The 20030-nt window shown below is 49.3% G+C and overlaps 1 protein-coding gene across 3 annotated transcripts in view; it reads right to left on the reverse strand.

The window, feature by feature from the left end:
• The window catches only part of LOC112107415 (dynamin-3), a 309995-nt gene that overhangs the window by 183546 nt on the left and 106419 nt on the right, over positions 1–20030 (reverse strand). For all 3 annotated transcript variants that reach the window (XM_026656091.1, XM_026656092.1, XM_026656090.1), the window contains exons 11-12: positions 14291–14377; positions 5467–5537 (exon numbers count right to left, since the gene is read on the reverse strand). In XM_026656091.1, coding sequence (XP_026511876.1) covers positions 5467–5537; positions 14291–14377 — 158 coding nt within the window. The remainder of the gene's footprint in view (positions 1–5466; positions 5538–14290; positions 14378–20030) is intronic.

The raw sequence follows: 20030 nt of genomic DNA on the forward strand, positions 1-20030 counted from the left end.
AGGGTCTACCCCACCCCTTCGCTGAGGCCCCACTCATTCCCCAAGGCCCTGCCCCACTCACTCCATCCCCCCACTCCTCCATCGCTCTCTCTCTCCCACCCTCACTCACTTTCACTGGGCTGGGGCTGAGGGTTGGGGTTCGGGAGGGGGTGCGGGCTCTGGGCTGGGGCTGAGAGGTTTGCAGTGTGGGAGGGGGCTTCAGGCTAAGCCTGGGGCAACGGCTTGGGGTGCAGGAGGGAGTACGGGGTGCTGTCTCTGGGAGGGGGGTCAGGTCAGGGGCTTGGGGTGCAAGAGGGGGTATAGGGTGCTGGCTCTAGGAGAGAGGTTGGGGTGCAGGCTCCTGCGGGCAGCACTTACCTCAAGTGGCTCCCAGATGGCAGCACAGCAGGGCTAAGGCAGGCTCCCTGCCTGCCCCAGCCCCACACCTCTCCCGGAAGGGCCCAAACACACCCCTGCGGCCCCTCGGGGGGGAGGGGGAGGGACACGTGGATCCACACGTTGCCCCTCTATGCAGGCACTGCCCCCGCAGCTCCCATTGGCCACAGTTCCCCGTTCCTGGCCAATGGGAACTGCGGGGAACAATGCTTGCAGGCAGGAGCAGCGCACGGAGACCTCTGACCCCCTCTCCCTTCCCAGGGCCACAGGGGTGTGATGGCCACTTCCGGGAGCAGCATGGGGCTGGGGCAGGCAGGGATCCTGCTTTAGCGGCAGCCCTGCTATGCCGCCGGAGAGCACAATCAACCGGGAGAGTCTCCAGGATCGACCAGTTGATCACAATCGACCGATTGGTGACCACTGTATTAACAGATCCCAGAATGATGTTTGATTTTGAATATGTTCACTCATATTTAGCTTGTGATCCAGTATGACCCCCAGATCCCTTTCTGCAGTACTCCTTCATAGGCAGTCATTTCAAGTGGAGTACTTTGCATTTGTCCTTATTCAATTTCATCCTATTTACCTCAGACCATTTCTCCAGTTTGTCCAGATCATTTTGAATTTTAATCCTATCCTCCACAGCACTTGCAACCCCTCCCAACTTGGTATTGTCTGCAAACTTTATAAGTGTACTCTCTATGCCATTATCTAAATCACTGATGAAGATATTGAACAGAACCAGACCCAGAACTGATCCCTGCGGGACCTCACTTGATATGCCCTTCCAGGTTGACTGTGAACCACTGATAATACATTCTGGGAATGGTTTTCCAACCAGTTATGTACCCACCTTATAGTAGCTCCATCTAGGCTGTATTTCCCTAGTTTGTTTATGAGAAGATCGTGCAAGACAGTACCAAAAGCCTTACTAAAGTCAGGATATACCACATCCATAGCTTCCCCCCATCCACAAGGCTTCTTACCCTGTCAAAGAAAGCTATTAGGTTGGTTTGACATGATTTATTCTTGACAAGTCCATACTGACTTACTTATCACCTTATTATCTTCTAGGTATCTGCAAATTGATTGCTTAATTATTTGCTCCATTATCTTTCCAGCTAGTGAAGTTAAGCTGACTGGTCTGTAATTCCCTGGGTTGTCCTTATTCCTCTTTTTATAGACTGGCACTATATTTGCCCTTTTCCAGTCCTCTGGAATCTCTCCCATCTTCCATGACTTTTTGAAGATAATCACTAATGGCTCAGATATCTCCTCAGTCAGTATTCTAGGACATATTTCATCAGGCCTTGGTGATTAGAAGACATCTAACTTGTCTAAATAGTTTTTAACTTGTTCTTTCCCTATTTTAGCCGCTGATCCTACCTCATTTTCACTGGCATTCATTAAGTTAGATGTCCAACTGCTAATGAACTTTTTAGTGAAAACAAACAAAAAAGTCATTTAGCACTTCTGCCATTTCCACAATTTCTGCTATTGTTCCCCCCCCCCCTCATTGAGTAAGGGGCCTACCCTGTCCTTGATCTTTCTCTTTATGTCTCAAGCTAGTTTAATCCTGTTTTGTGCCTTGGTGTTTCCGATTTTGTCCGTACATATTTGTGTTATTTGTTTATATTCATCCTTTGTAATTTGACCTAGTTTCCAATTTTTGTAGGACTCTTTTTTGAGTTTCAGATCAATGAAGATCTCCTAGTTAAGCTAGGGTAGTCTCTTGCCATACTTCCTATGGTCCACTACTTTCTTATCTAAGGCTGCACTCATATGTCCACTACTGATTGACATGGGCTGTCTGCAATTCACTTTTTCATTCCTGCCACATAAGTTGCCACCAGATGTGTTTTGTGGAACACTGCCCAATCCTGTGTCTTCAGGGCTTCCAAATACAAGAGGAAAGATTCTGCTACTTTTTGTGATAAACATTACCTAAAGGTCTTCAGAGCATTCAGGACTACCCTCATCTCCAGAACATTCACGTGCAGCTGCTATTCCTGAAGACCAAGGATGTTGGAAGAGGTGGCCCTTCATATCAGCTCCCCATCCCAGGAACAAATATATGTGGTCACTTGGTTTTGCAATGAGAAAATTTGAAATCAAGACTTCATTGACATATAACCATTGTAGCTATCAGGCCAATCTTTTGCTGCATGGCTCTTGCTGATCCGGCTGGCTCTGAAAATCCTTTCCCTTATGTCCTGGACCCTATTCCAGAGCAAGAAGGCTTTGAGTTGAGCTGTGTCAAGTAAGGCCCTTGTACACTCCAACCAGTTTCTGGGAACAAGTTGGAACATTGACTAGTTTATCTTAAGCCCTAGTGGCACCAGCATACCAATTGAGAGGCACTGCTTCTTATATCCCTTCTAGATTGCTATCCAAATATCCAGAAAGAGAAAAAATACACAGTTCTATCAGTATAAATACATAGGCACTACCACCAACTATAGCTCATAGCAATCCTTTTCCTCTAGGAGAGGTACAATTGTTCTCTAAAACCCAATTTCGAATTTTCCCTTAACCAGTTACCAATGGAAGTCTTTAACATTCAGGACAGGCTCAAATCCTCCCTTTCTTTTAACCAATAGCACAGGCTCAATGACATCCTTTTGTCAGAAGGGATTAGATTTACTGCAGCTTCTCTTCGGGATGCTGAATTACAGCACATTCTGGAAGGGAGAAATTTGTAATTCTGAGTTGTGCGTGTCCAAGAAGGGCCTTGCATGATAAATGGACCCTAGTCTCGCTCTAATAGTAAGGGAGTACAAGACAGGCTGGCTAGTCACTCCAGAATTCAGAAACCTAGAGTTTTCTTCCAGAAGGAAGGCAAAGTGAACTAACTTTGCATGCACTGGGCACCGCAGAATCCAGAGCATATGTATGTGCTGGTTTCTTGGCAGGTGCTTTCCTTAGAAGATAAAAGAAAGAGGAGGAGGAGGAGGGGAGGATAACCTGAGAGAATGAGGGACAGATTTAATTATCTCAGCTTTCAGAAGACTATCATCCATTTTCCCCCATCTTCAAAGTTTCATGGTCCTGAAACTTCTGGTGAAACCATCACACAAAGCCAAGGCCTAGTAAATGCAACAATGTGTCCGCAAGCATCAGTGGCACAGACAGCTGTCCCCATTGTTGTATCACCAAAGGATAGCCACACCCTGGCTTTGTCCACTCCCTCACAAGTCAGTTTCTTACAAACTCTTTGCTCCACACCCTTGGAGGTGGGGGGTACACAGTGCAAACCTTCTTCCACAGCTTGAACTGGTGTTTTCCCATATAGAACACATACTGTTGTTCCCAACGTGAGCTGACAATATCCCAGATTGAAAAAATCTGTGTCCAAGGGCATCCTAGCCTCTGGAGTCATGCTATGGCACTATCATGATTGCGGCTGCCTCCATCACCATAATCTTTTGGAGAGGGAGGGAGAAATAAGCTGAGGATATCCCTCCATTTTCCAATAACCATCTTGGAGACATCCAGAGTGGTATGAAGTTGCTGCCAAACCTCACCAACTGGTCGAGTCTAAGATGGAAGAGGGGCACTTGTTACATCATCTGGGAAATGAGGCCAAACACCTCAAAATCACAGCCTTGGGGTTTTCCTGGATTGTCTGCATATCAAAAGAAGAAATCTTAATCTGTTCAATTAAATGGAAAAAAGGATCAGCCCATATTGGAGAGAATTATCTTGCTCTTCTTCCCTCAGAGATAGTTCTTGGCTTCTGCTACTATTATCCTCTATATCCAAACAGCAGTCTTGCTCATTTTCAGCAGTGTCACTGTCATCCTAAGCAGGCAGTGTAGTGAGTACTAAATCAATGCTGCTAAAATCTGTATTAGCAACTGTGCACCAATGCTACCAGTAACGGCTGCACCAAAGGCATCCGTGCATCAAAAGCTGTCTCCAGAGACACACAGTTCAAGGTCAAGAGACTAGGCTGGGCTGGACTTGAGACCTCTTGAGGTTCCTTCCAGCCCTACATTTCTATGATTCTATAAAAAGTGAGAGACGCAGTTCCAGGTCAAGAGATGCATTTCCAGTGAGCCCTGAAGTCAGGCTAGGATAAAGCAAGAGAATCCAGTCTAGACCTACAGTAGGGGGCACAGTCAAGTATTAAGTGTCCTGAGGGTGAGCCTCTATGTGATGGGGTGTCCACACCACACTAGGCCTGAGTAGGAAAAAAAAAAAGGGCCAATTATCCCCATGGCAGGCTGCCCCTGGAGGAGAGTCAGGGCCGGCTGAGCTGAGGAGATGAAGGAGATAAAGCCCAGCAGGCTAGGGGCAGGCTGAGCTGTATAAAGCCAGGAAGTAGAGAGCAAGACGGGGCAGCAGGAAAGAACTGGGTGCCACTCCCTAGAGATGATGGCAATTAGCAAAAGACAAGGAGGAATCCCAGGAGAAGTATGCCTGGGGATCCTGCCTGAGAATACAGACGCTGGCAACAACCTGAGAAGGGGTGAAATCGCCACACGGAGCAGAGGAAGCTCCAGTGGTGACCAAAAGGGGGCAGGGGCAGAAGACAGAAGAGAGGTAGGAAAGAGCCCAGGGAAAGAGCAACAGGGTCCGAGCTTGCACAGACTGCGGTTGCTGGGTTTAGGGTCCCTGGCTGGAACCTGGAGCAGTGGATGGGCCTGGGTTCCACTGCCAGCCACTGGGGAAGTGGCACAGTTGGGGCAGTGGACTGGAAGACTGTCTGAGATGGTTCATCCAGTGGGACTTTGATACCACAGAAGAACTACTATAGTGACCTGGCCAGAGGGCCAAGCCACGAAGAGGGAGCACCCTGAGTCACGAAGGAGGACGTAACCTGAGTCCAGAGACAGAGAGACAGACACACTACAGGGTGGGCAACTGAAGGCATACAGGGCGTCAGACTGGTCGAGAGCTAATCCCCAGATGAACCACCAGGAGGTGCCCAGCAGTGAATAGTGAACCGCATTACACGCTATTTGCATGTCTCGAGGTTGGCAGTAGGCATCTCCACCATTCTAAATGTTTCAGGCTATTTTTTTCCTTAAATCGGTAAGAAGGGGAAATTAACAGTGGATCTGTATAATAAAGTCTCTGTATACATACTTTGCAAAGCCAATGAAGTCTTCATGGTTGGTATTGATGTAAGATACCTGGATATCAATTAGCAGCAGTACCTACCAGGAAGAAAAAAAGGAAAAAGAAAATTTGAGTTTGCTGCATTATTGAATATTGTCTTTTATAATCATTCTGGCCAAAAGCAGTACTACCTACTAAATCAAATCTGTTTCTTTACTTATTTAGCAAACTAGGCTATAATGGAACTATCAGTCAACTACCTCCCTCAGCTTTCTTACAGTTGCCTCATTATCAGCTTCTGTAAAATTTAATTAAGACTAACCATATCTAGCCAAAGGGGAGTTTAATACATATCACAGATTCTAGCACTATATTTTGCAGGATAGGCAATATTTGATCTCTTATTGCTACTATTACTACACCAGGCTAGTCAGGAACCTCTATGAAGAATTAGGGCGCTGTGGTGTTAGGCACTGTACAAACATGTAACAAGTCTGCCCAGTGAACTTACAGTTGAAGCGTTGGACAGGATAAAACAGGTGGACGAAACAAACAGGGGTGGGCTGGTGGATGAAGTAACAAAATGAACAGTTTAGCAAAACAGAGGTTTCAGCTTGCTACTTGAGTAGCCTTGATCTGTTGATTTGTTGGTGTCTCAGATGGATAATTGTACTGAAACATCATGATCTATTTAACATGGAAATATCTTAAAATGCACAAAGAAAAGACCCCCCTCCCGCAGCCTTCCTAAAGTGTGTACCAGGACAGTGCAGAGGGACCATGACCCCGCTTTCCTCCTGCCATCTTTTCAGATGCTTGCTCCCCAGCAGGGATCAGGAGTGAACCATCCCTGTGCTCTGAGGAATGCAGGGACTGCTACAATAGAAGGCCCTTGCTCAACCATGCAAAGAAGAGGAAAGGTTTTTTGCATGGCTCTCCTCCCCTAGCAAAAGCCTCATGAGTTGAGGGCACGGGCCAGTCACAGGTGTTTAACTGCAGTGTAGACATCCCCTAAGTGTGTAAAACTGCATAATTATCAAAACCTCTCCAAGTCTATGCCTCGGGGCAACAACTTATTATTGCCAGAACACTGTGGGTAAGAATACTTTGATGCATAGACCCTATTAAAAAAAAAACTAATAAGAGTTTTAATTTGATAAAATAATGTAATGTGACCTTCCTACTAGGATACCAGTCTCTCTGTAGCCAACAAAAACCACTATGGAAAAAATAGTTACTTCTGAGTAAAGCCTTTACTACTGAATGCCTTATTGTGTCTGGGCATTGCATCAAACAATCCTCTTCACCAAGTCCTATACCACTAGACTACACAATTTTGCTCCTTTTCTTGTGTAATTGGTTTTTCTCATGAAGTCCAATATTATTTTTAAACCCCTTTCATTTCACCAAAAATTTGTACAATTGCCACTGCAGAGCTCCCAGAACACTGTACCCCATAAAGATATTTTCTTTTTATTCCTCAAAGGGGAGATTTTCAAAAGGCAGAGGGGACCCCAACTTCCACTGAAAGTCAATGGGAGCTGAACAAAAAAACGTCAGAAACAGACTTCAAAGAGAAACAGCAGAACTAAAATTTATTTGCAAATTTAACACCATTAATCTGGGCTTGAATAGGGACTGGGAGTGGCTGGTTCATTACAGAAGCAGCTTTTCCTCTCCTGGAATTGACACCTCCTCATCTATTATTGGGAGTGGACTACATCCACCCTGATTGAATTGGCCCTGTCAACACTGGTTCTCCACTTGCGAAGTAACTCCCTGCTCTCCATGTGTCAGTATATAATGCCTGCATCTGTAACTTTCACTCTATGCATCTGAAGAAGTGAGGTTTTTACCCACGAAAGCTTATGCCCAAATAAATCTGTTAGTCTTTAAGGTGCCACCAGACTCCTTGTTGTTTTAATGGGAGCTGAGTGGCTCGGGCTTGGGCCTTCTGAATGTCTCCCTACTAGCCTGACCAATTTTAATACAGTAATTGTTAACAGCATAAGTAAATTATAGGTATATGTATCACTGTCTGTGCCTGGACCCTGTCAGATTTGCATACAATTTGAACAAAAAGAAGTTAGAAGCTCTCTGAATTCACATACATAGGAAGCTAATATTTTGTCTTCATCTCTGGGCACGTGAGAGGAAGGAAAAAGACAGTTACCTTTTCATAACTGGTGTTCTTCGAGATGTGTTGCTCATGTCTATTCCACAATAGGTGTGCGTGCTTGCCATGTGCACTGGTGCCGGAAGTTTTTCCCCTAGCAGTACCCGTAGGGGGGAGCGCCCCCTGCAATCCCTGGAGTGGCACCTGCATGCTCCCCCCACCCTCAGTTCCTTCTTGCCAGACAACTCCGGCAAGGAGGGGAAGGAGGGCAGGATGTGGAATAGACAGGAGCAACATATCTCGAAGAATACCAGTTACAAAAAGGTAACTGTCTTTTCTTCTTCGAGTGATTGCTCATGTGTATTCCACAATAGGTGATTCCAAGCTATACCTTCTGGAGGTGGGTAGGAGTTCCCAAGTTCTCGGGATGGAGTACCACCCTGCCGAACCCGGCATCATCCCTGATTTGGGAGACTATCGCATAGTTCGAGGTGAACGTGTGAACCGAAGACCACATGGCAACCCTACAAATGTCCTGTATAGGGACGAGGGCCACGAAGGCAGCCGACGAGGCCTGCACCCGACTCGAGTGCGCCCTCACAATGGGCGGCGGGGGGACACACGCCAACTCATAACAGGAGCAGATGCACGAAGTGATCCAGTTGGAAAGCCGCTGAGTGGAAATCGGCTGGCCTCTTGCGCGCTCAGCCGAGGCGGCGAAAAGTTGTGAGGACTTTCTGAATGGCTTGTTCTGCTCGAGGTAGAAAGCAAGAGCCCGCCTCACATTGAGCATGTGGAGATGGTGCTCCTCACTAGTCACGTGAGGCTTGGGGCAGAGGACTGGTAGAAAAATGTCCTGACCCATGTGGTAGGCGGAGACCACCTTCGGGAGGAACGCGGGGTGTTGGGGCAGAGCTGGCCCTTGTCCTTATGAAAGACCGTATACGGCGGCTCGGAGGTCAGGGCCCTGAGCTCCGAGACCCGCCTGGCCGACGTGATAGCAACCAGGAAGGCCACCTTCCACGAGAGGTGAGACCAGGAACACGTGGCTAACAGTTCAAACGGGGGCCATGTAAGACAAGCCAGCACCAGATTCAGGTCCCATTGTGGGACCAGGGGCTTAGAATATAGGTAAAGCCGGTCCAAACCCTTAAGGAACTGGCCGGTCATAGCATGGGAGAACACAGTGTGTCCTTGCACCAATATGGCCACCAGGTGCACCCTGACTGACGAGGGCGCCAGGCCCTGGGCCCTCAGGTGGAGGAGGTAATCAAGGATAAGCTGGATCGGGGCGGCCATTGGGGACACACCTTGGTCCGCCGCCCACCTAGAAAACCGAGACTACTTAGCCATGTAGGAGCGGCAAGTGGAGGGCCGTCTACTTTCAAGGAGGACGCACTGAACCTGTTCTGAGCATGTCCTTTCCTTGCCACCTAGCCAATGAGCAGCCATGCCGTGAGGTGAAGAGCTGCCAGGCTGGGGTGGAGGAGGCAGCCCTGGTCCTGAGAGAGCAGGTCCGGGCGGAGCGGCAACGGCCATGGCAGAGCCACCACCAGGCCTGAGAGGGTCCTGTACCAGTGCTGCCTGGGCCACGCCGGGGCAATGAGGAGGACCGTGGCTTTGTCCATCTTTATTCTCTCCAGGACCCTGCTGATCAGAGGGAACGGGGGAAAGGCATAGAGAAGCTGGCCTGACCAGGACAGAATAAAGGCATCGGAGATAGCGCCCTTCCCATGGCCCCCCCCCCCGGAGCAGAACCGGGGGCATCGTCGGTTCTGCCGGGTCGTAAATAGGTCCACCTGGGGAGTTCCCCACCTTCGGAAGAGCTGGTGGGCCACTTCCGGGTATAGAGACCACTCGTGCTGAGAGGAAAAGTCTCTGCTCAAGCGATCCGCCCTCACGTTCCGGGCGCCCGGCAGGTGAAAGGCTTTTAGGTGGATGTCGTGAGCTATACAGAAGTCCCACAGACTGAGGGCTTCGTGGCAGAGGATTGGGCCCCGCCTTGCCTATTGATATAGAACATTGAGGCCATGTTGTCCGTAAGAACCCGGACTACCTTGCCCTTCAGGTGCGAGCGGAAGGCCATACACGCCAGTCGCACCGCCCTGAGTTCCTTGATGTTTATATGAAGGGTTAGATCTTGCAGAGACCACAGGCCTTCGGTCTGAAAATTCCCCATATGGGCCCCTCAGCCCAGGTCCAATGCATGGGACACCAGCTCCAACGACGAAGCCCTGTCCCTGAACGGGACCCCTTGGAGCATGTTGCTTGGGGCGGACCACCACCGCAGGGAGGTGATCACCAAGTTCGGCATGATGAGGACCTTGCCCATTCTGTCCGTGACTGGGAGAACTTCAAGGCCAGCCAGAGCCGAAGGGGCTTCATCCTGAGTCTGGGGTGGCAGACCACATACTTGCACACCGACATGTGACCTAGCAGCTCCAGGCAAGCCCTGGCTGTCATCACCGGGAACATTGCGATTGAGTTGATGAGCCCTATCAGGGTCTCGAACCTGACTGGGGGGAGAGAGGCCCTGGCCGACGTTGCATCCAGGAGCGCCCCGATAAACTCTATGCGTTGGACCGGGACTAACGTGGACTTGGTATTACTTACCATCAGGCCCAGGGCGGTGCATGTGGACAGGAGGAGTGCCACATGATCCCTCACCTGCGATCAGGAGGTGCCCTTAACCAGCCAGTCGTCCAGATAGGGGAATATCTGGACACCCCCCCCCGGCGCCTGAGGTAGGCCGCTACTACTGACATGCACTTTGTAAAGACCCTGGGGGCAGTGGACAGAGCAAACAGGAGGACCGTGAATTGGTAGTGATTCTGTCCCACCACGAAATGGAGGAAGCGCCTGTGCCCTTCGAATATGTGGACGTGGAAGTACGCGTCCTGTAGATAGAGGGCAGTGTACCAGTCCCCGGGATCCAGAGAGGGGATAATGGAGGCCAGGGAAACCATGCGGAACTTGAGTTTCACCATGTACTGGTTCAGACCTCGCAGGTCCATGATGGGCCTGAGCCCCCCTTTGGCCTTCAGGATAAGGAAATACCGGGAGTAATACCCCTTGCCCAAGAACTCCTTGGGCACCACCTCTATCGCTCCTAGTTCCATGAACTGCCCGACCTCCTGCTCGAGCATAGCCTCGTGTGATGGGTCCCCCAAGAGGGATGGGGGGGGGGGGGTGGGGGGGGGGGAGGCAAACTGAAGGGGGTAACCTCGGGAGATGGTGTTGAGGACCCATCGGTCCGAGGTGAGCCACGACCATTCCGGGAGGAAAGCACACAACCGATTGGAAAAAGGGAGCTTTATTGGGGGTGGATCCCTGCTGAGAACTGGCCGGGTACCTCCGAGCGTCCCGTCAAAAAACGCCTTTTACCCGCCTGCTTGCCCTTAGAGGACCCAGGCTGGTGGGCAGGCCGAGACTGCTTTTGCGGGCGTTTTCTATAGTCCCACTGCTTCTTATGGACGGCCTCGTACTTCGGGAGGGCGGCCTGGGCAGAAGCCTGCTGTGGCTTGAACTTGGGTTTTGCCGGAGCAGGGACATAGAGGCCCAAGGTCTGGAGGGCCGTGCGGGAGTCTTTCATGCCATTCAGCCTTGTGTCTGTTTCCTCAGCAAACAGACCCTTCCCGTCGAAAGGGAGATCCTGCATTGACGACTGTGCTTTGCTGGATAGCCCAGAGAGCAGGAGCCATGACGCTCATCTCACAGACAGCGCTGAGGTCACAGACCGTGCGGCCGTGTCCGCTGCATCCGAAGCAGCTTGCAGGGATGCCCTTGCGGCCGCTGCCCCTCCCTCCATGAGCGCCTTAAACTCCTTTTTATTGTGCTCCAGGAGTGAGTCCTTGAACTTGGGGAGGGATCCCCAGAGATTAAACTCGTAGCGACCCAGGAGAGCCTGATGGTTTCCTACTCTTAGCTGGAAGCTTGACGATGAATAAACTTTTCTCCCGAAAATATCCAGCCTCCGAGAGTCTTTGTTCTTAGGGGTCGGGGCTGGCTGCCCCTGCTGTTCCCTGTGGTTGACCAACTCAACCACCAAGGAGTTGGGCACCAGGTGGGTATACAAACATTCATGCCCCTTAGTGGGTACAAAGTACTTGCGTTCCACCTTCTTAGAGATGGTAGCCAATGAGGCTGGTGTTTGCCACAGGGCATTTTAAATTCTTGCCACCCCTTCATGGAGCGGCAAGGCCATCCTGCCCGGTGCCGAGGGGGACAGCACATTGAACAAGGAGTCTGAGGGCTCCTCCATCTCCTCTGCTTGGAGATGGAGGCTCACTGCCACCCTTTTTAAGAGGTCTTGGTGGGCCCGATAGTCCTGCGGGACGGAGGGGGGGCGGGGCTGCAATCAGCTCCTCCGGACGGGGCGAGGAGGCCGGTTTGGTGCTTTGGGTGTCGGCCAGCACCGGAGGATCCACCACCTGGTCGGACTCCAGGCACGGTGCTGAGGACATGGGTCCCACTGACTCCTTTCTTGGCAGTCTAGGGATGGAGGCCGACGGTGCTTCCGACGCCCCGGCCACCGAGCAAGTCCCCACCAGTGGCTGCACCGGAGGCCACGGTGCCCACTGGTACCACTGGACTGGCCACAACGCTCAGTGCCACTGCACTTGCTGAGGCACCGCACCGGCGGGGCCGGCTGTTCGGGCTGGCTAGCCTGGCCTGTAGACGGGCGGCTGTGAGCGGAGGCTGGGCTGGCATACGACCCACTGCTGCCTCTGCACCGGGAGTAGCAGCGGTGCTGGGATCTACGTCGGCCACGGGACCGCGATCTCAAGGTGAAGGAATGGCACCGACGGTAGTAGCTGCTCCGCAAACAGCCTCGACGGGCAGACCCACGACAGCGAGACGCCGGTGATCGACACCCGGGGCGACGGTGCCTTAACGGAGACTTGGAGCGGGAGTCCGAGCAGGAACGGCGTAGACGGTCATGCCGCGACCGATTGTGGTACCTCCTTCGAGACGAGGCCAGTTGGCAACGTCCACCACGGTCCTGTCGATTTTTGCTCCGAAGACGAGCGGTGCCCGGAGTCCTGGTCGGACGGCACCCATCCAGACAGTCTGGCCGGCATCGAGGGCGATCCACATGGACCGAGCCCTGAACGGTCGCTGGGCCATGAGTGGTGTCGGGAACGTTCCCTCGACCAAGACCAGTACCAGGCCGGTGGCGACTGCAGTGATCCCAGCGGCAGCTTGCCCCTGGAGCGTGGAGGCCGACATCGGCGGAGCTCCGGGCACCAGCATGGACATGACGTCACTGGCCGCCTGGAGGGCTTTGGGCGTAGATGGCATCCGGACATCCGGAGAGGCCTGCTCCAAAGAGGCCGGGCTACTCCGCTCAACATCAGTCGGAGGCCTAGGGCCCGGTGGGGATCGAGGGCTGCCCGACATGGGGCTAGCCTCTGTCCCAGACTTCCCTCGGTGCCCTTGTGGAGAGGGCGTCTTTCCGGTCCTCTTAGTGTGCCCCATGGATGGGGAGCGGTGCCGACTGGTCGATGGTACCGGAGGGTCTCCGCGTACAGACGCTGCGGTGCCGGGTACCGGTTCGGAGCGGTGTGCCGGGGTCGGGGCCAGCGCCGACTCCATCAGGATGGCCCGGAGCCTAATGTCCCTTTCTTTTTTGGTCCAGGGCTTGAACAACTTGCAGATCTTGCACCTTTCGCTGATATGGGTTTCTCCCAAGCAGCACAGACACTCCGCATGCGGGTCACTCCTTGGCATAGAACGCCTAAAAGAGCCGCACGACTTAAATCCCGGGGCGCGGGGCATGCCCCGGCCCGGGCTCACTAACTAACTAAATTAACTTAAATACCTAACTGACTACAGGTACTAATGAATGGACGAACAGTTCTGGGGACAAGCTGCAGCAAAGCTGGAGCTGAGCAGTTCCGACTCACCTTCGCTGGCGGCAAGAAGGAACTGAGGGTGGGGGGAGCATGCAGCTCCCCTTATACCGCACCAGGCAGGCGCCACTCCAGGGGATGCGGGGGCACTCCCCCCCATGGGTACTGCTAGGGGAAAAACTTCTGGCACCGGTGCACGTGGCAAGCATGCACACCTATTGTGGAATACACATGAGCAATCACTCGAAGAAGAACAAGGAAAGAAAAATGGGAGCAGTTATTCCAAGTTACCTGTATCCTTTTCTTCCAAAGTTTGGAAAACTTGGTTGTGCTGATTAAAAGCTCCCCCAAGGCACAAGATCAATAACTTGTGTGATTAAGACTTGGAGTAAACATCTATAATATTGACTGAGAGGAAGGGAACAGGATACCATGCAGCGCTTTCAAGCTCCATAGGGTCCGAGGCTCAAGCTCCATGAGAAGCCAGAGGACTGTTTTAAATTAGGACAGCTGCCAGTAGCCCCAGAGGGCTATTATGGTTGCAAGGGATTGTACCTTTTCCTTGGCCATGTCCCATCCACTGTCTGCAAGTGGGATTAGAAGAGGAGCTGTTACTCCAGTTATACACCACCAGCAGGTCATCTACATTTTCTGCTCCCATTTGTGACTGGCGACTAAATTAGGAGCTTTTGGAACAGCGCTGTTCTCATTCCCTCCCTTCTCTAGAACCTCTCTCCATTCCCCACCTCTCCAACATCTAATACGTCAATGTCTGTTACACTTTCAACACAAGCAATTTACCATGGCTAAAGCTTTTCAAAAATGGTTCAAGTCCTTCATCACTCTCAATTCCCGACCCATCAGATTTCATGTTTATTCCCACCTGTTCCTTGGTCTTCTCCTCTCTGTCTCGAATGTGGCCAGCAACAATCCTTTCCGTTTCCTCACATAGCCTTGGATAGGTTGCCAGCTGACAAAAGGCAAAAGGGGGAGGAATTTAAACTTGCTGAGTGATGTTAAAAGGGTACAAATGGAGAATCTACACTAGACTCTGGATAGTAGTAAGTTCTGTAAACACTGTACTAAAGTTAACAAGACTGTATGAAGCGTACTTACCAGTAAGGGTAGTTTAATACAATATACATAGATCCAAACTCTGGGAACTTGCATGCCTATTTGCTTCACGGAATGCTCAAGAAAGTAGTGGCCATTTTGAGTGCATGTTCCTTTGCAGAACTGAATGTTTGGAATGAGAGCAAACATGGAACTGCAGCTCGAAACCATCGACTCCTGTTCACTTAATCCAAATCTATGTCAAAGCTCTCCCAAAATATAAGAAAGGAGGATGGAGAGAGTGGATCTATACATGTACTTCAAGAACAACATACATTGTGTTATTTAAACGGAACCCCTAGATACTGAACCCGGCCTTTGTTGCTGCCAACTCAGACGGGCAGAAGGGTTACACACTTAAGAATGGAGTGGGCATGAGCCCACATCTCATGTATTTCCTTCCCTGCTGATCAAAGAATGGATATTTGCAGAGTTGTTGTAGCCATGTTGGTCCCAAGATATTAGGAGACAAGGTGTAGCGGGGCAGTTGCCCCACTCCTTAAAAAGGCTAGGCTGATTGGGGAAGCAGCCACAGCTGGGGCCACGCCCCAATCAGGCCACAGCTGGCCCTATAAAAGGGCTGTGAGCCAGGAGCTAAGTCAGTCTCTCTCTAGCTGTAGAGAGAGAAGGACCGGGCTGCCTGGGAGAGAAGGGTACCTGAGTAGAGTAATGCTGGGGAAAGGCAAGAGGAGCTCCAGCCTGGTAACTCCCAGGCCTGCAGGCCTTGTGCAAGGTACTGGGGCTGCAGAGGTGTAGCCTGGGGTTAGGCAGAGGCAGCTGGTCCAAACCCCCCTTGCCAGTGATGAGTGGTTTACAGAATGCAGTTTGCCCCAGTGAGCGGGAGCTAGATGATGACTGGCAGTAGCCACTGAGGCAAGGTGGGGATAGAGGGTTGGGGGTTTCCCTAGGAGGGGAGACCCAGAGCATGGTGGGGTACTTCTGGGGCAGCACCCCAAGGTAAAGGGCACCGGGGGGGACACGGAGCCATCAGCAGGCGAGACACTGGCCAGTAGGGGCACTCCGAAGCTTGTGAAGAGCTAATTCCCAGGACAACCAGCAGGAGGCGCCGCACCGGTGAGTCGTCACTTCGCTACACAAGGCAGGTGAGGTAATAGCTTTTATTGGACCAATTTCTTATTGGTGAAAGAGACAAGCTTTCAACCTGAAGAGCTCAGTGTAACTTGAAAGCTCGTCTCTTTCACCAACAAGTTGGCCCAATAAAAGACATTACTTCACCAACATTGTCTCCCCAACAGAAAGTCCTAGCCAACCTAGATGATTGGGCAACCCTATTGTAGATCACATTCATGGAAAAGAAATGTTAGGTGATGTACTTTGGAAAGAACACTTTACAGCCCACACACTTGGCTGGATCTAAACCATAACTGCTTAGGAAGAAGATCCAGGCATCATTGAGGATAGACAGCTACTGTGATGTGGTTTGGAGGAGGCCTCCAGTTCCAACAATTCAGCAACTGTGTCAGCTCTTGCATTTAATGGATAAGGAAAAACCACCATTCTAAAACACCAAAGAAACAATTCTTCAGGTGACAAGGGTAAAATACTCTACTGTGATAAGGCAGTTCCATATTATCACAAGCCGAATCTATGACCTAAATGATATGAGTACATTGAACTAAGGGAGTTTTGTTTGTTTTCAGAAGTACAGTAAAAGAATGACTTTGGGAACAAAAGCAAATTCCATTCCCATTCTTCACTGACGATGAGGATGAAGAAGATCACAACCAAATACATTACTTAATCTTAACTGAGATTTACTGCTTCAGACTCAAAGAGTAGAAATTAACATTTGAGAAGACACGATCAAGAGTCCATAACAATCTTCACAATATTTCTTAGACTCTACAAGCTATTTTCCAAATGAAGAGACTGACAGAAGGACTGATCAGAAATGACACTGGACATTAATCATTTTGTCCTCTTCCTGTGCTTATAATAAGGGAAAGAGTTACGGTTAGCGCCCTACAGTGCAAAACCTGCTTCTTAGCAGGTTGGTTGGTTCAGTTTGATTCCCTTGGAGCATTTAAACACCACTATCTACAACTCTACTCTGTGCCAGGGTTCTGCAGTCATTTTAAAGCTATTCTGATTATTAAAAAGGCAATTTGTTCTGTTTGCTCTTCCCCGCCCACACACATTAGCTAAAAATAAATGCAACTCATATCACCTACTGCATTTTCCTCCCCTAATTATCCCACAGTGTCAACCAGTCTAGAATACTTGATACTAAAGCTAGTGCAATTTTCTCATCGCTTACAATAGTACATCTGCCAACACCAAGATATGAATTGCCTGATCATACTAAGCACGCTTTAGGCGGTGGTGAGCTGGAGCCGGTTCGCGGGAACCGGTTGTTAAATTTAGAAGCCCTTTTAGAACCGGTTGTCCCGCATGGGACAACTGGTTCTAAAAGGGCTTTTAAATTTAACAACCAGTAAAGCTCCGGCAGCTCCCCGCCCCGCCCCCGCCCCCAGCTCACCTCCGCTCCGCCTCTTCCCCTGAATGCTCCACCCAGCTTCTCCTCCCGCCCTCCACTAATCAGCTGTTCACGCGGGAAGCCTGGGAGGGCTGAGAAGCAAACGACGGCTTCACGCTCAGGCCCAGGGAGATGGAGCAGAGGTGAGCTGGGGCGGGGGGCGCAAGGAGGGCAACGCGCCGTGGCAGGTAACCCCCTGCTCCCCCCCAGCTACGCTACCCTGCCCCTAGGAGCCAGAGGGACCTGCCCTATGCTTCCCGGGAGCCGCCCCAGGTAAGCACTGCCGGGACTCCCCACCTTGTCCCCCAGCAGGTCCCTCTGGCTCTTAGGGGCGGGGCGGGGCGGGCACTCACTACAGTGGCCCACAAGACTCTCCTGCCCGGCCCCTGAGCTCCCGGCTGTTCCCCTTCCCCCGCAGCTTCAGCCCGGTCCAGCTCCAGCTGCACGGCCCGGCACGGCTGTAATGCCGCCAGCCACCTCCAGGCAGCACGGTAAGGGAGCAGGGAGGGGTGTTCGATAGAGGGCAGGGGAGTTCGGGAGGGTGGGGGGTGGATAGGGGTCAGGGTGGTCAGAGGGCAGGGAACAGGGGGAATGAATGGGGGCAAGGGTCCCAGGGCCATCAGGAATGAGAAGAGGGGTTGGATGATCTTAAAACATGACTTTTCTTGCTTTAAGTTTTGAAAATTCAGTCACTAGTTCTTTTAGATCCAGTTTTCCAGCTATTTCATGCTCTATTGACATTGTGGCAAGGCCAACAAGTCTCTCTTGTACCATTGTTGAGTGCAGATATGTTTTTATCAATTTTAACTTTGAGAAGGTATGTTCCCCAGTAGCTACGGAAACTGGCAAAGTTAAAAGAACGCGTAGAACTATAAAAATGTTTGGAAAACTGTCTGAGTTTATTTTCACAATAAAACTTCAGTACTTCTTCAGGAGTGGAATGTTTCTTAAGTCATATTGAAAAAGCCTGAAGCTCACTACACAAATCTGTAGCATCAATGTCTTTTGAATTTTCACGAGTCAATGCCGACTCTCCGCTCTACATGAATTTCCGGCTATGAAACCTTGATGTATATTCAAGTTAGGCTGTCACTAGCATTGCAGCTCTTGCCGTTGGCGGATGTGTTTCATTGTGGCTGAGTTATTGCTTATCAAAATTGCGGAGTGGGTCATTTTGACCCTATGTCGCAAGTTGAAAAAAAATTTCACTAAAATATTATTTATTTTGCAGTAAATAAAAGATTTGACATAATAAATTCTCAGAAATGTAGAGAAATGAATTATAATTCATAATCCCTCTGTACACGCACGGGAATTGAAAAAATGACATCTTCGTTATTTTATTTGTATTTTTTTCATCTTTTTCATTTTATTTTTTTTTTAATTTAATTTTTTTCCTTGAATTTGGCGCCCCATTTAACTTGGCATCCTAGGTGACTGCCTAGTTCGCCTATATGGATGGGCAGCCCCTGAGAGAAAATGGTAATTAGTCTCCTAAGGTGCCTGAGTTGCTTCTGAAAAATTGGTCTTAAGTGCTTCTGAAAATTTTGCCCATCTACTTCTGTGCATCAGTCTGCAGCATAGAGTATGTTGGGAAATACTTATGTCAGACTTACCCTTTTCAGGTAATAAAGATGAAGCCCTGTCAGAGACTTACATGTCAAAAGAGAGGTGCTGGAAGAAAGTGAAATTAAATAAGTCCCCAGGATCATATGGTATACCTAGAGTTCTGATGGTACATAAGAATGAAGTAGCTAAGCTACTGAGGAAATGTAATCTAATAAAATTAAGCTGCTATATTAGAGGACCATAAGGAAACCACCATTGTGTCTCTCTCTTAAAAAGACAAGATTGTGAAAGCTACAGATCAGCATGCCTTACCAGGCACATTGTTTGAAATCAGAGATAATAGCATAAAACATGAACAGACACAGGATAGGATAGGGACAAAACAGCATGTTTCTGAAAAAGAACTATTGATCTTTGAGAGTGACAATAAGAAAGTGGATAAAGGAGAGTCAGTTATTTATTTACATGTTTGAAAAAGCCTTTTATAACATCCCTTAGACTGTTAAGGGACCTAACATACTGACCTAAAGAACTGTCATCATTATAAACTGGTTAAGAGACAAAACAAATAGAGGAAATAAACTGTCAGCTTTCATCAAAGAAAGATGCTAATCATGGGGTGCCCAAAGAATCTGGACTAGGACTGGCAGTGTTTAAAATAGGTATCAGTGATCTGTACAAGAAAGTAATCAGTGAAATGACAATATTTGCAAATGACATGATTTATGTTGGTCAGGACAAAAGACGACCAAGAACTACAGAAAGTCCTAGCCAAGTAGATCATTGGGCAAAACTATTGTAGATCACATTCATGGAAAAGAAATGTAAGGTGATGTACATTGGAAGGAACACTTTACAGCCCCCACATATGGTTGGATCTAAACCATAACTGCTTAGGAAGAAGATCCAGGTATCACTGAGGATAGCACAATGAAGACACCCAATTAATGTGCAATGGAGGTCTAAAAAAACAAAACAAGAAGTTAGGTTGTATTAAGAAAGGAACAGAGGGTATTGAAAATGTAATACTGGCATTAAATAAATTGATAACCTGCCCTTACCTTGAATATTGTGTTCTGTTCTTACCATCTCAGAAAGGGATCTAGCAGAAATAGACAGGTTCTAGAGAAGGGCATTGAAAATGATTAGAAACATAGAAAGACTTCCTTCTGAGGGGAAGTTTAAAAGACTAGGGCTCTTTACAAGCCAATAATTTTTTTATTTTTTTTAAAGGAGCGTATAGTTTAATGAGGGGACTAATAAGAGAGGGCATAGCAAAGGTATAGAACAAGTGAATGATATGGAAAATAAACTAAGAGTTCCCATTTACCCTCTTCTCATTGTATAAAAGAGGACATGAAAAAGGCCACACGTTTAAAACTGATTAAAAGGAAACCTTTAAACACATAATTGTTCTGGCACAGGAGATTGAGGTCAAGAGTTT

This window comes from Terrapene carolina, unplaced genomic scaffold (genome assembly GCF_002925995.2).
Source record: "Terrapene carolina triunguis isolate 2854851 unplaced genomic scaffold, T_m_triunguis-2.0 Scaffold212, whole genome shotgun sequence".
NCBI lineage: Eukaryota > Metazoa > Chordata > Testudines > Emydidae > Terrapene > Terrapene triunguis.